This window comes from Rhineura floridana, chromosome 2, assembly GCF_030035675.1.
Source record: "Rhineura floridana isolate rRhiFlo1 chromosome 2, rRhiFlo1.hap2, whole genome shotgun sequence".
In the NCBI taxonomy this organism is placed as follows: Eukaryota; Metazoa; Chordata; class Lepidosauria; order Squamata; family Rhineuridae; genus Rhineura; species Rhineura floridana.
The window spans coordinates 44897398-44912819 of record NC_084481.1 but is presented as its reverse complement, the minus strand read 5'-3'; the positions used below and the strand labels follow the sequence as shown (position 1 = coordinate 44912819).

General features: G+C 39.6%; 1 protein-coding gene across 3 annotated transcripts in view; it reads left to right on the top strand.

Moving 5' to 3' along the window:
- The window catches only part of GAD1 (glutamate decarboxylase 1), a 68949-nt gene extending 55763 nt beyond the window's left edge, over positions 1-13186 (top strand). For all 3 annotated transcript variants that reach the window (XM_061608522.1, XM_061608524.1, XM_061608523.1), the window contains 3 exons: positions 654-761; positions 4693-4782; positions 11909-13186. In XM_061608522.1, the coding sequence (XP_061464506.1) occupies positions 654-761; positions 4693-4782; positions 11909-12082 (372 nt within the window). In that variant the 3' untranslated portion in view covers positions 12083-13186. The remainder of the gene's footprint in view (positions 1-653; positions 762-4692; positions 4783-11908) is intronic.
- Positions 13187-15422: the final 2236 nt, after the last annotated feature.

The following is a 15422-nucleotide window of genomic DNA, read 5'->3' as shown; positions in this document are numbered from 1 at the left end:
TTTAGCATTCAAGTTCTTAGAACTTCAGTATGTTGTTAGTTTTAAATGTTTCTCTATTCTGGTGGGGGGGAGAGGAAGGAGTTTTTGAAGACATTTGGTGAGACCAAATTCCTTCCTATGAGATTGGTTTTGTATTAACTGGTCCCCAGAACCCTACTTTCTCCTAATACAGATTTTGACAATTGCTTAATACAATTTCCACAAGTAATGGCATATAAACCAATGCTTCTTTTGTGAATATATATGTATGTGCTTGTAAGGCCATTTTCAAAATCTGTATTTCTTGTTTAAAAATAATACATTGAATGTTTGGGTCTGCTTGAAGGGCATATTTACAGTACAGATTTTTAAGATTCTTGTTCCACACAAGCTAGAAAACATTGTTAATTTGTAAATTTAAGTTGTGGATTTGAAATTTAAACATTACAGAGACATGAAAAATGAAGATACACAATTCCAAAATTTCACAAAAATATTCCATACTTCTGTGACCTTCAGTCTAAACTCGCAAAAGAATAATCTGGAAAATATATAGTTGTTTATGCTCAAACCTAAATCTTTTATTCTCAAAGCTAACCAGAGCAGTTCTGCTCAAAGAAGAGTGTAGAACTGAATTTTACAATTAATATATTTTTCTTTTAAAAAAAAAACAGGGTACCGTGGGATTTGAAAGTCAGATCAACAAATGTCTTGAATTATCAGAATACCTCTATAATAAAATTAAAAACAGAGAGGAGTTTGAGATGGTTTTTGAAGGAGAGGTAAGTCATGAAGCACAAACCACTTTCAATTAAAAATGGGCACTTGGGGAAAAGGAAACACACCATCCAGCCCAAAGTTAAGTACTTTAAAGCCATGTTGATTTCAATAAGAGATTTTTCAGTACATGTTTAACGCTCCAGCTGAAATCAATGGGGTGTAAAAGTGCTGCACTTTGGTTAGTTCATGGCATGCCCCAAATTTTTGTACAGGTTTCTTCAATGAAACCTTGCTTCCCCCCCACCCCAGTTTTAGCTAAACTGAGCAAATGCTCACTTGTTTGTGTCAATTTGTATTAAACGACAAAATTGCAGCAAAACCTGAGTCCCAGCCAAAATTCTACTGTACTTGCATGTAGACTTCACAGGTGGATCAAGGGTCTCCAACCTTTTTGGGCCTGTGGACACATTTGCAAACTGCAGAAACTGTTCTGGGCACCAGACACACACACACTACAGCCAACTGCATGCCACAACCTGCTCCATTGGTGACAAAAAGAATGCTTCTTTCAAGCCTAATTTCAGCAGGAGGAGGGGACCCTGCAAGCACAGGTACATCTGCAGGCACCACATTGGCAGCCCCTGATGTAGATTCCAATACCATGGAACCAGTTCCGTGAGCCCAAGGGGGAGGTGAGGAGCTTTAGGCTTCCTTTTCTCAAATAGTAGCATGCCATGCCACATGACAGACTGAAGGTGAAGGTGGCTCATAACCAGTCTTCAATATGGAGGAGCTCTTAGCTCTAAAGAAGTGGGGTATGAGGGAGAAAGTATAAAATATACTCGTTCCTTGCTCGTTCCTCGTTCCATAGGAATACATTGCATTTCAGCATGACCATTAGAGTGCATTAAATCTGGAGCAGTAGGGGACAGTGTAGTGGATCAGAGGTGCTTACCTGACTTCCCGGCAGATGTGTGTTGGTGCTGCTTACCAGGAGGGAGCAGGGGGAGGATGAAGGGTAGGGAGGAGAGTAGCATGGTCCAAATGCTCCAGCAGAGCAAATCCAGTGCTCCTGCCATTGTGTTTGCACTGCATGCACCACCCTCCCCACCACCTCCACCCCTCACCCTCACCCTCCTGTAAGCAGCAGCAACTCACCTGCCAGGAGATCAGTAAATACCTCCATCACCCCACCACACCATCCGTTACTGACATGGAAGAATTCATTACTTGTGCAATGGATTTTAGGCCCCATCTACAAATGGCCAAACAAAAAATACTGGCTGTCCAAATGGCCATTCTAGTGCAGTGAGTTCAAGGTGGGGATCCTGCACTCTTACCTGCCAAACACTGAATAAGGAAGTTCAAGGCCTGAAATCCCACTGGGCTTGTGCAAGCTTCTTGCATGAGTTTCAGCTGATCTTTAGATTCTCGCCACAAATTTCCTCCACTCATCCTTTTCACCTAAAAAACAATCTTAATGTGCCGCAAGTTGAATGAATGGGATTATCAACAAAAAGTCAGGGTTCCCTAGGAAGATAAGGCTCATAAGCTGATTGGCCACCGTAAAGTAATTGACTGGTGAGATTCCATGCTTCATTTTCTGTGCTGTAAAGGCTGCTACTTTAGTTAATTCTGCTGCTGGTGCTTCTGGTGGTTTCACTTCATCAACTTTGGCTGATAGGACACTTGAGTGTGCACTAGTTCCTTATTTTACTTAAATAAACTAATTCTCTGTCTCTTCACATAAGAGAATGCCTTTTTGCATATTGAGGGTTTTGTTGGCACTGGAGTGTTGGAAAAGAGGAAAGGAGGGAATACTTTTAGAACTAAGTGAATGAAAATAGGCTATTTGTATTCCATATTCATTCTGAAATCATGTAAAGGAGATCTGTCTGGAGAGAGCGTCTAAGATGGTAGCTACATACAGAATTGGAACCACAGCACTATTGGCTGTTATTTATTAACAAGCAAAATGTCCAGTCTAGGGACAAATATTGCATTTAAAGGCAAATCTACCTAATTTGGACTTTCTGGAACAATACACAAAGTGAAACACAGCCATCCTTTGAAATTTGCACTTTTCCAACTTTTGTAATGCACTTCACCAGCCAAGTAATGTGTACGCAAATGCATATACTAGAGGACTGTGTGCATAAAAATGCATATATTAGAGAAATTAACATACAAAAATGCATTACCATAGAGAAAATGGCTTTGCAAAAATGCATGTATTAGGCAAAATTGCATACAAACATGTCTATATTAGGAGAAATTCCCCCTAAAATGCTGATGGATTTTCACAAGGCCTTTTTTTTTTATAATAATTTTTATTATTCAAATTTTCATAAAACAAACACAACAAAATCAAACAACAAAAACAATACAACAAAAATAAAAAGAACTTGACTTCCGATTTGTTACAGATCAGCTATAAGTATATAATATATATCAAACCTGTCCCCTAAAACATACGAAATTCACTTTTTTCCATAGTCTATCTTAATTAATCGTCAAATCCCATTATCATCATTTCATTTTTTTCTTTCAACAAAAAGTCCAAAAGAGGCTTCCATTCCTTAAGAAATGTATCTGTCATTTTTTCTCTGAGAAGGCATGTCAATTTGTCCATCTCTACTAAGTCCATTAATTTCAATAGCCATTCTTCCGTTGTTGGTATTGATTCCATTTTCCACTTTTGTGCATATAATAATCTTGCTGCCGTAATCATATATAATATTATTTTTCCATATTTCTTTTCCTTTTGTTTATCCATAAAACCCAATAAAAAAAATTCTGGCTTTGACTGAATATTTATCTTTAAGATTTTTTGCATCATCCTACCTATCTGTGCCCAAAATAATTTTGCCTGTTTACATGACCACCACATATGATAAAAAGATCCTTCTTGTTGTTTACATTTCCAACATACATTAGAAACATTACTATACATTTTTGACAACTTTTCTGGAGTCATGTACCAACGATACATCATTTTATAAAAAATTTCTTTAAGATTATAGCATAATGTAAATTTCAAACCTTTTTTCCACATATTTTCCCATTGATCCATTTGTATATTATAACCAAATTTTTTTGCCCACTTGACCATACACTCTTTTACTTGTTCTTCTTCCATATCCATTTTCAATAAAAATTTATACAGTTTTGCAATTACACATTCATCATTTGTACACAAACCTATTTCAAAATCAGATTTATTTATTTCAAACCCATACATTTTCTTATCCATTTTGTATCTTTCTAACAATTGTAAATAGGCAAACCATTGAGAACTATATCCTTCCTTTATTAGTTGTTCTCTCTCTTTCATTATACTCCATGGATATTTTCTAATAGTTCTTGGTAAGTTAACCATTTCTCTTTTCCAGCCATTTCTCTTCTATAAAATGCTTCTTGACTTGAAACACATAGTGGTATTTTCGAAAAAAACCTTGTTTTGTATTTATTCCATATTTTCAACAAAGGACGTCTTATAAAATGATTATTAAAATCCACATTAACTTTTACTTTATCATACCATAGATATCCATGCCATCCCCACTTCAGGTTGTGACCCTCCAAATCCAATAATCTTTTGTTCCTCAATACAATCCATTCCTTTTTTTTTTAATTGCAAACTGATGTGGAAATGTGGAGAACTGAACTTAAGATCAGAAAAACAAGAAATGGAGAGAAATTGAAATGGACCGATTCGCCCATCCCTGGTCCGGTCTTGGCTGGAAAGAGGGTCCTCTCTACAGTGATGATGTACAACAGCCACTCACTTCGGCATCCCTGTTCATCACTTGCATGCTCACCTGGCCTTCCACCCCAGTTTCTTAAGCTTTGGGGAGAGTAGGGGTAGCAGTGGGAGGCATCATACTAAGTGTGTGGTATGTGGTAAGATTTTTTTTAAAATCTGAGTTTGCATGTCAGTATTTTATTTACCTACAGTTTTGATGGCTTTGTTTTGTTTTTCTGTGATTATAGCCTCAACACACAAATGTTTGTTTCTGGTACATTCCACCAAGTCTCAGAGGGATGCCAGACTCTGAGGAGAGAAGAGAAAAACTACATCGGGTAATTTTATCTTATTTATTTAGATTATTTATAAGCAGCCTTTCAGGGCAAGCCCTCTCAAGGCAGCATACAATAAAAATTAAAACAATGCAAGAAAGCCACATAATAAATAAATAATAAAAGACAACAGCAGAACAGAGCACGTAACACAAATAGAAACAAGCAACAAAATTGTTAAAAGACCTGCCTCACCTCAAAAAATCATCATTTCCAAAGATGTGAGGCTTTGTTCATGGTACCAACCCACTTCACTGTCCTTTCAGGCAGGCCAGAGACCAAGTCCCCTGAGATCAAACGCAATATCCAGATAAGCTTATGAGGGTGATCCTTTAGAATCTAAAGTTTAGATAACCTGGTCCCAAACCATTCAAGGCTTTAAAGGTTAAAACTAGTGTTTTGAGCTGAACTTCGAAGCAAATACCGTAAGTAACCAATGTCAGTGATGCGAAATATGTGTTATAAGCTCCGACTGCCTGGTGCGTGCATTTTGCACCAGGTAAAGCTTTTGGACTGTTTTAAGAGGCTGCCCTATCACTGAGTAGTCTGGTCTGGAGGTAACCAGAAAGCAGAACGTAGGCACACAACTTGCAGTTGTGCTGGCTTTAGTGCATCTCCACCTCTGTTTTCTGAATGCAGGGACACACAACACTAGTAAAACTCTGCCCCCTTTTACTCCAAAACCTGGGAAGTTGCAGCTCGAGCACATTTTACCTTGAAGTCAGCTTCACAGAGACTTCAAAACTGATTAGCCATTGATCCCGTTGCCACTCCAGACAGGGTCAGTGCCAGTTATGACTGGCCCCTTGCGCACCACCCTACACCAGGCGCACAGCTCCTGCCCGTTCCACCTACCTCTCTCCTGTCTTTGCTGCTGTGCATGCTGTGTGTGCAGGGCTGCCATCAACCATCAACCAAGATGGCGGCAGAGGCTTCTCTAAGGAGCTGATGCCCCTGCCACCATATTAGCTGATGGCACACATGCATGGTACACTATGTGCATGCACATGCCTGCCATCAACCAAGATGGTGGTAGGGGCATGAGCCCCTTAAAGAAGCCTCCACCACCATCTTGGTTGATGGCAGCCCTGCACACGTAGTGCACGCAGAAGCAAAGACAGGAGAGAGGTAGGTGGAGCGAGCAAACGGGTGGGCGGCCTGGAAGCTCCCTTCCTGCGATCCACGGCAGGGACCCTTCCACCCTAACAAGGAGCCGATCTCCCCACATAAAACAAATTCATGCACAGGCATCTTTGAACTAAAACAAAACAAATGTCCCTTGACAATTGGCGAATGGCGACAAGGGCAGGACTGTGAAATCTGGAAGCCTCTAGTCATGGACCGGCATATGGGCGGTGGATACTGATTCAGTTGTCCTGGCTCAAGGACTGAGGCAGCTGAGTAGTTCAGCAGCTATATCCACAACTGAGCAGTCCTATTCAGGATCCACTCTGCTCACCCCGTATGAGGAGGGTGCTCGAAAAGGTGCCCTAAACATAGTCTGCTTCATCTCTTCCTGACTAGATTACCGCATCCAGTGGGGTCACTACTTAGCAGTCGCAAAAGACAATTGAATTTTGGAACATGGAATTTACAAACATTGCTGGGCAATGCAGATAATGAACATCCTGAATGCAGAATTGCCATCATCGAGAGGGAGTTGAGATGTTTTAATATTGACATAGCAGCACTCCAACAAACTCGAAGAGCAGGAGGAGAACAACTGAAGGAAGAAAAAGGAGGTTATACCTTCTTCTGCAAAGGACTACCTGAACAAGAATGACAAACACATGGAGTAGGCTTTGCTATTAAAAATAATCTTGTAAAGCTCTTGTCAGAAGTTCCTACTGGCATTCATGAATGGTTCTCAACTCTCCGGTTAAAACTTGCCAAAACCCAGCAGGCAACTATTCTAAGTGCTTATGCACCAGCATTAGATTATGATGAAGACATCAAGGAAAAATTGTATACCCAACTGGACACCATCTTATCAGAGATACCTAAGGAGGATAAAATTAACCTCCTGGGAGATTTCCATGCAAGAGTTGCGCGTGATTTCGATTTATGGCCAGAAACCATTGGGAAAGAAGGAGTTGGCAATAGCAACCTGAATGGAATTCTACGTCTGACTAAATGTGCAGAGCATAGTCTTGTTATTACAAACATACTCTCACCAGAAAATTAAATTTAAAACATCATGGAAGCACCCTCGGTCGAATCTCTGGAATCTCCTGGATTACATACTTATCTGTGCTAGAGGTCATTGTGATGTACTCCTAACTAGGGCCATGACGAGTGCTGATGACTGCTGGGCAGATCACCGATTAATTCAATCCACCATGGCTATTAATATTGTTCCTCAACTTAGGCTCCAAAGGAGAAAACCAAGGTGTAAAATGAACATCCACGCCCTTCAAGATCCTATTAAGTGAGCTTGTTTTCAAACAACAGTTAAGAAATATCTACCTATGGAACTCCCTGAAAACATCAAGGAACACTGGATTAAACTGAAGACTTCCATTATTGCAGCATGTGAACAAACTATTGCATACCAAACTAAAAAACATCAGGATTGGTTTGAAGAGAATGATACTGAGATTGAATGTATCATCGACAAGAAACGGAAAGCCTTCCGAATATGGCAGAACAACATTGACTGTGCTGCTAAGAAAAAAAATCTATGCCAATGCAAAGGCTGAGGTCCAACAAAGAACTAGAGAACTTAAGAACGCCTGGTGGATAAAGAAAGGTCAAGAAATCCAGAATTTAGCAGATGCTTATGATATATGGGGCTTTTTTAATGCAACAAAGGCCATCTATGGATCAACAAATTATGGTACAATCCCTTACGTTCAATGGATGGTACCAACCTTTTTAAGGATAGTCTATTGCACTGCGTTGGAAAGAGCATTACTACAACCTCCTTAATCATAACTATTGTGACTGGTGAGGTCTTCTAGCAAATTCCACAACAACAAACTAGAGATGAGCTTGCAGTATCTGGATGAAGTCAGTAAAGCCATTAATCAAATGAAGAATAACAAAACTAGTGGACCTGATAGGATTCCTGCTGAAGTATTTGAAGAAGATGGGCCTGAACTTCAAAAGCTCATCAAAAAGATCTAGATTAGGGAGGAGATCCCTGAAGACTTTAAGGATGCCATAATTATCACTCTTTTTAAGAAGGGTGATAGAACAGATTGTGGGAACTATCAAGATATCTCTGTTCTTGCTACCACAGGTAAAACCCTTGCAAGGATCCTCGCAAATTGCCTCCTACCTATCTCAGAAGATATCCTCCCTGAATCCCAAAATGGTTTCCGCCCTTCCAGGGGGCCAGTGGACATGATCTTCTCTGCACAATAGCTTCAAGAAAAATGTTGGGAGCAAAACTGACCTTTACATGTGGCATTTATTGATCTGTCTAAGGCCTTGATACTGTGAATTGAACTGCTCTCTGGACCATCCTTCTGAAAATTGGATGCCCTGAGAAATTTGTGAATATTTTGCAACTCCTTCATGACATCATGATAGCAACAATTTTGGATAGCAATGGCTTTCAAAGTGATCCATTCAGAGTCGGATCAGGCATAAAACAGGGATGTGTCATTGCTCCATCCTTATTTGCTATTTTCATTGCTATGATTCTACACCTTACTGAGGGGAAACTTCCTATTGTTGTGGAAATCGTTTATCAAACAGATGGAAATCTTTTTAATCTTAGTAGGCTGAACAAGTAAGGTAGTTACAACCTCTGTCATAGAACTTCAATATGCTGATGATAATATAGTCTCTGCATATTCAGAGAAATATCTTCAACCTATCCTAAATGTCTTTGCAGAAGCATATGAAAAGCTTGGGCTCTTGCTTAACATCAAAACATCAGCAGGTGCGAACTAGTGCCTCTGTAGCACAATCAATCTAGTTTGATGGTGCGTGCTGAAGAATGTTGATCACTTTTCCTATCTTGGCAGCCAACTCTTTGTAAAAGCTGACATCAACCCTGAAATTCAACATTGTCTGAGCTCTGCGAGTGCCACATTCTCCCGAATGAAGCATAGAGTGTTCAAGGATCTGGATATTTGCAGGAAGACCAAAATGCTTATTTACAAAACCATTATACTACCACCCTTACTGTACACCTGTAACACATGGACCATTTACAAATGCCACTCCCAACTCCTTGGAAGATTCTACCAACGCTGCATCTGGAAAATTCTGCCAATTACTTGGGAAGATAGATGGACTAATGTTAGCGTTTTGGAAGAAGCAAAGACCACCAGTGTTGAAACAACGATTCTTCAGCATCAACTTCACTGGACCAGCCATGTTGTTTGAATGCCTGATTACCATCTTCCAAAGCAACTACTTTACTCCCAACTTAAGGATGGAAATGGAATATCAGTGGACAGCAAAGGAACTTTAAAGATGTTCTTAAAGATAATCTAAAAAAATGTAACATGAGCAACGAGAACTGGGAGGTTTTGGCCCATGAGTGTCCCAATTGGAGTTTGGCTATTGTCAAAGGTACTATGGACTTTGAAGAAGTACGAGTACAAGGCAAAAGGGACAAACAAGCTAAGCGGAAGGCTCATCAAGCAAATCCTCATCGCTACTTTCCATGTGAAAACCTATGTCCTCATTGTGGGAGGCTGTGTGGATCTAGGATAGGCCTCCACAGTCACTTACAGACCCACCATTAAAGACCTTATCTTGGAAGACAATCTTAGTCGGTTACGAGTGATTGCCAGTGAATGATGAGTTAAACTATGGAATTTCCTTCCACAAGAGGCAGTGATGGCCACCAACTTGGATGGCTTTAAAAGAGGATTAGACAAATTTTTGAAGGATAAGACTATTAATGGCTACTAGCCATGATGGCTGTACTCTGCCTCCATAGTGGAGGCAGTATGCTTCCAAATACCAGTTGCTGGAAAGTGCAGAAGTAGAGAGTGATCTTGCACTCAGGTCCTGCTTGTGAACTTCCCATGGGCATCTGGCTGGCCACTGTGAGAATAGGATGCTGGTCTAGATGGGCCACTAGCCTGATCCAGCAGGCTCTTCTTACGTTCTTATGGTCTTAATTGGTATGTATACAATTGTAGCTAGGAGTAAAACTTAATAAGAAACTAATCCATTGTTTCTGAGAAAGAGTCCCATTTACATATTTTGATATTTCTAAATATGTGCATAGAAATGCCATTATATGGTGATTATTTGAATTTTGATCTGGGTATCTGTGTCTATTTTATTTTATGGCTGTTCATGTAAATGTTAAAACTAGTTTTACTTGCTTGCGTTTGCATTGTTCCATGAGTCATAGTCCAGCCCTGCAATATCTTCTTCCAAAAAGAAGTAAACATTATCGCCACATAACATTTTTGGATGTCTGAAAAAATTGGTCTTATTAAAAAAGTCAAATTTGGAATTATTCCGTTTCTATCAGCAGGACTATGTTACCCTGAAATCACTCTGGATTAGCTGATTTATGGATGAGGCTATGCTTAGTGCAGCCTGAAGCCATCATACCTAATTTTATAGGCAAAGATGATTGCAGATTCTATGGTACCATTAAAGAGCAGCAAATTGTCAATTATTTTATATATTACTATACTGTTACTACAGGATTTTCTGCCTCAGGCACCAACCCAAAATGTCTTAGACCATCTCACTTTATAGAATTAGATATTGCATTATCCTCATTCATGTCAATTTCTGTTATGAGCAGAAAACAATGGAGAAAAGACTGTCTGCCAAATAGTACATATTTTAAAGTTTTTTTTAAAAAACACAGTTAAGAGCCAGTGTGGTGTAGTGGTTAAGGGGTTGGACTATGACCTGGGAGACCAGGGTTTGAATCCCCACATAGCCATGAAGCTCACTGGGTGATCTTGGGCCAGGCACTGCCTCTCAGCTTCATGAAAACCCTATTCATAGGGTCTCCATAAGTCGGAATCTACTGGAAGGCAGTACATTTACATTTTGAAGACATGGGACAGCTATTGTTTTAACAAAGAGTCCTTTGTTGGTGCGGTGGTTTCAAAAATCCCATTGCAAGTATTGGTTGCTTCTTTGCCCTTTCTATAACTCAAATCCTGCCATCTCACTGATGTAGTTTGTTGTTGTTATGTGCCTTCAAGTTGATTTCAACTTATGGCGACCCTATGAATCAGCGACATCCAATAACATCTGTCGTTAACCACCATGTTCAGATCTTGTAAGTTCAGGTCTGTGGCTTCCTTTATGGAATCAATCCATCTCTTGTTTGCCCTTCCTCTTTTTCTACTCCCTTCTGTTTTCCCCAGCATTATTGTCTTTTCTAGTAGTTTGCTCCTATAGAAATTAGGGAAAAGCCAAGGGCTGCCTGTATCATTAGGTAAAGCGCAGTGGCTGCCCTTGGGGAGGCAGATGCTGGGGAGCAAGTATCAGTGGTCAGGTGATGGAAGTCAAAGCTGTGTGTGTCACGCAGACTGTCCTGTGCACCTCTCAGCTGCCCTCAGCTGTGGTGGAAGATGCTGTCCCATTGCCAGTGTTGAAGTACAATTCAACTGCCCGTCCAATCAGCTTCTGTTTATGAAAGGGCAGAGGTTGGGGGCACCATCTCTTCCTTTGCCTCAGGCCACAAAGTGTGTTGGGCTGATTCCTGTGGCTTGTGAGGGTTTGTGCAAGGCTGGAGATTCTGCAGTGCTTGGTCCTGAAGGATGCTGTTTCACTGGAATACAATATTGGCTTTCTGGAAACAGGGATGAGCAATTTGCCCAAGCTCCAGCAGCTACTATATAAACAACACGGGAGAGTCAGTCAGGGGGGAGGCAGTGAGGACCAGTTGCTGGGTGTATGTGTTGTGAGGAGTGACCAAGGACCAAGGCAAGCTTTGTTTCCCAGGAAGGGGGCAGGGGAGGCAGGTTATGGAGCTAGAAGACAGATTTATTGAGCTGGTATGGTGAAACCTTGACCCCTGTGGTGAGTCCTCCCTAACCAAGGTCAAGACTGGGAGATTGATCTCTCTCAGAGATTGTAGAGATGCTAAATAGGCTCTGAGAAATCTTATCAGAAAAGATAAGCTACATGGCTACTCAGTGAAGAAACACATTTCTAAACCTCTTCCTTTCTTTGTTTAAATCAAAAGGTGGCACCCAAAATCAAGGCCCTGATGATGGAATCTGGTACCACAATGGTTGGATATCAGCCTCAGGGAGATAAAGTCAACTTCTTCCGAATGGTTATTTCAAATCCTGCAGCTGCCAAGTCTGACATTGACTTCCTCATTGAGGAAATAGAAAGACTGGGGCAAGATCTGTAATCCACTCGAATAACCTGTTTTACTTCTCTAGAGCACTATTTTCCAGTACTGGCTTCTCCTTCTTCTTCTTCTTCTTTGTAACCACTTCTGTGGGTCACATTTTAAGGTAATCCCTTTCTAAATGTTTGATTCTTCTGAGACATACTCTTTAAAAAATAATGGGGGGGAAACCCTTAGATTACTGAAACACGTTATGTGTATTAGTTATTTTACTGAAGGGAAAATATATTATCTTAAAATGTATTGTTGACCCTAGTTAGCAGGAAGCTAATTGTATTAAGATAAACAATTAAGAACTCTGCACAATATATATGTACAGTAATATATATATAGTAATATATATATATTATATATAAATAAAGTGGTGATGAACCTAAACATAATTCACAGTATGCTTTTCCAATGCAAAGGTGTTTTCAATCAAGGACCAATCTTGAACAGTTCCATTCATGTAAATAAGGTTTAACCAGAGGATAGCTTGGTAGATCATACCCCAACACTCTTATTCTAGGAACACTATTTGAGAGGTTTTTTACCATTGATTTCAGTGGATAACACTAGGTACCATCCAACCCGCTCTGGTCAGTGGCAAAAATTCTACTTAATTTTAATGGACACAGTCAAGCCATAGTTAAGCATTTTTAAGTTCTACTGAATCAGTAGAATTTAAGAGCATTTAGCTTTGACTGGATTGTGGCCAGGATGTCTGGATTGTGCCCATATTTAGGATTGGAAGGATGCTAATGTTACCATCAAAAAGTGAATCATGTGATAGCTGGCCTAACGTGGTGTCCCAGCTGAAATTAGATAAGGAAACATTTTTCAAGATGTAGATTCCTAGGAACTGAGGAAAATGTTTAACCTCATTTAAACTTCATTGTTGGTGCTTTGTTGGTACAAAGGAAAAAGGCAACAGTTTCCTAAAGAGAACCTCTTACTAGTTGTAGGTATGTCCCTTTAGTTGTCATATCAGGGGATAGTAGTAGCTGAGTTGTTGTAATAGGAAATAATATCATTGTTGTATTTTTTAGAATTTGATTTGTGTAGATTGTATACATTACTGTTAAATGGGGGGGGAGGGGGAAATTATATGTAATAGTTTTCCAGCAAGATAACTGTTCGGTTCAAAGTATATGAACTGTTTGCTTCTTTATATGCAAAGAATTACCATGCTAAAGAGTTGTCTTGTATTTTCTTCCATTTGTAATGTATCCTATTTATATAATTATAAAAGTTCTAAATAATGTTTATTGGTATTTTAGTGTATTTGTCAGCCAAAGAGAAGATTAAAAATTAGTTGACACATTTATATAATAGTGCCCTTAAAACAATAACTTAATAGATAATTTTACTGTCTATGAGGAATCTTAACACTGTATATAGGTTTTAGCCTAATGAAATCCTTTCATTTTAGTAGAAATGTCGCCTTTACTAATTGTACTGTAGTCTGGCTGTACGTTCTGTGTTCTGGATGCTTTTTTTAGTGAATCATGGGTGCTCACACAAGGCCTCTGCATTCTCCTGGTAGTTTAGGGACAAACTCTGTAATTATTTTACATAAATTCTGTGGCAAGATACCCAAAGAGTGGTAATGATTCTGTGAACGTGCTACCAGATCTCATGAATGTCGGAAGGGTACCTCACTATTGTATGGCGTTTACAAGAGAGGAGACGAAAAAGTTTACCACAGGATGTTTTGAGTATGGCTACCTGGCCACAATAATTTCACATTGAATAGATATCAGATTCACCTCAGATTTTATTTGCTTGATAGTCAGTACTACAAAATCTGTCAATCGTCCTACTAGGAGGTAAAAAAGTCGCAGAATAGATAGCTGTCTGTCAACAGAATTACTCGACTCAAGCAACATATGCTGACAGAATGCCTTCCCAAATATGCTGCTGTTGCTATTAACGCTAGTTAAGGCCTCATGTTTCCAACACATAATAAACTTTAAATACTGCAGGCCTACACAAAATCACCAACACACAGGTCCCCTTAAAATGAATGTAATGTATATAGTCAACTGGAGTTGTGCATAAGTAATTGCATGCAGGATTTATGGCCTGGATTGTAACAGAAACAATTCTTTTGTTGGGAAACATTAGCAATATTTTGATGAATGTTCATGAGGATTTGTGTAGCTTTGACCTTTTGGTTTCCAAGTGTGGAACGAACAGCATTTGAGAGTCGGTCACCATCCCTACTATCTCTATTTTGCACTCCCTTATATGATTGGCTATTTCTTCTGTGTTCCACGTGATTAGCACTTCTGGATTCAGATGTGTCTCAACTGCCCTAAATGGGTTAAATGTTCATATTGTACTTTTAATCTCATTTGGATGGAACAACCAAGCCGTTTGGAAGAGCTGACCAACTAAGCTGTTTGAGAAGCCGTTTGGAAGAGACCTAACATCTGTTGTCTCTAATTAATCTCCAAATATAGAAGGTTTTGCTCTGAAATAAAAAAAAGAGCCACATCTGTATTTTTATGGGCATGATGCAATGTGGCTGCCTCTCTTCTATTTCTAGTCAAGCAACTTCTTTACTGAGCATTTGCTGCACTTCTCTCCCAATCCCCCTTTAATCTTTTCAAGACAGTGCAGTAAAGATTATGGGTGATTTTTTTTCTATGCCCCCCCTTCTTGCATTGTGACTGTAGCATCTTCTGGGAGAAGATCTATGTTTGTAATCTAATCCAGAGCCTAGGTGGCCATAATAACACTTTCCTGTCCTGTTCCTGTTAGTAGGCATTCTACTATTTTTCCTTCGGAGTCATTATTTTGTTTTATGCAGCTCATCCACACAGGATGGTAGTTGGATAAGTAACCCTTTAGTCCTTAGTTACCCACAATCTATTGCAGGGTGTTCAGGTAAAGGCACATTGATCTATAGCTATGAGAAGCACAAGGCCAATCAATGTTAGTCAGCCTCTTTGACTCTTGGAACTTTGGGTGCAAGTCTCAAAGGTGCCAAGATACTGAATCCTGCCACAGATACCATCAGCAATAACACCAGTGCTGGCTTTTTCTTCTTAAGTCTCTGATGGAAATACGGAAGAATCATTTCTTAACTTTTTAATTTTTTTTTCTAATCATCAAGCTTTTAGGGAAGGATTGGCATGCCAGTCAACTGACCGATGAATATTATTTAACTGGAGTCAAACATTCCAAAAATGCCACTGTGTAGACGCCAGCTTACCTTTCCAAACTTAGGCTTTGAGCACAGTAGTTGCCTACAGCAAAGTATTTCCAGTGGCCACATTTGGAGGGGCAATGGGTTGATCTGCCAATCAATTGTGAAATCTGTTTGAATCTGAATTTTTAAAAAAGCACTCAA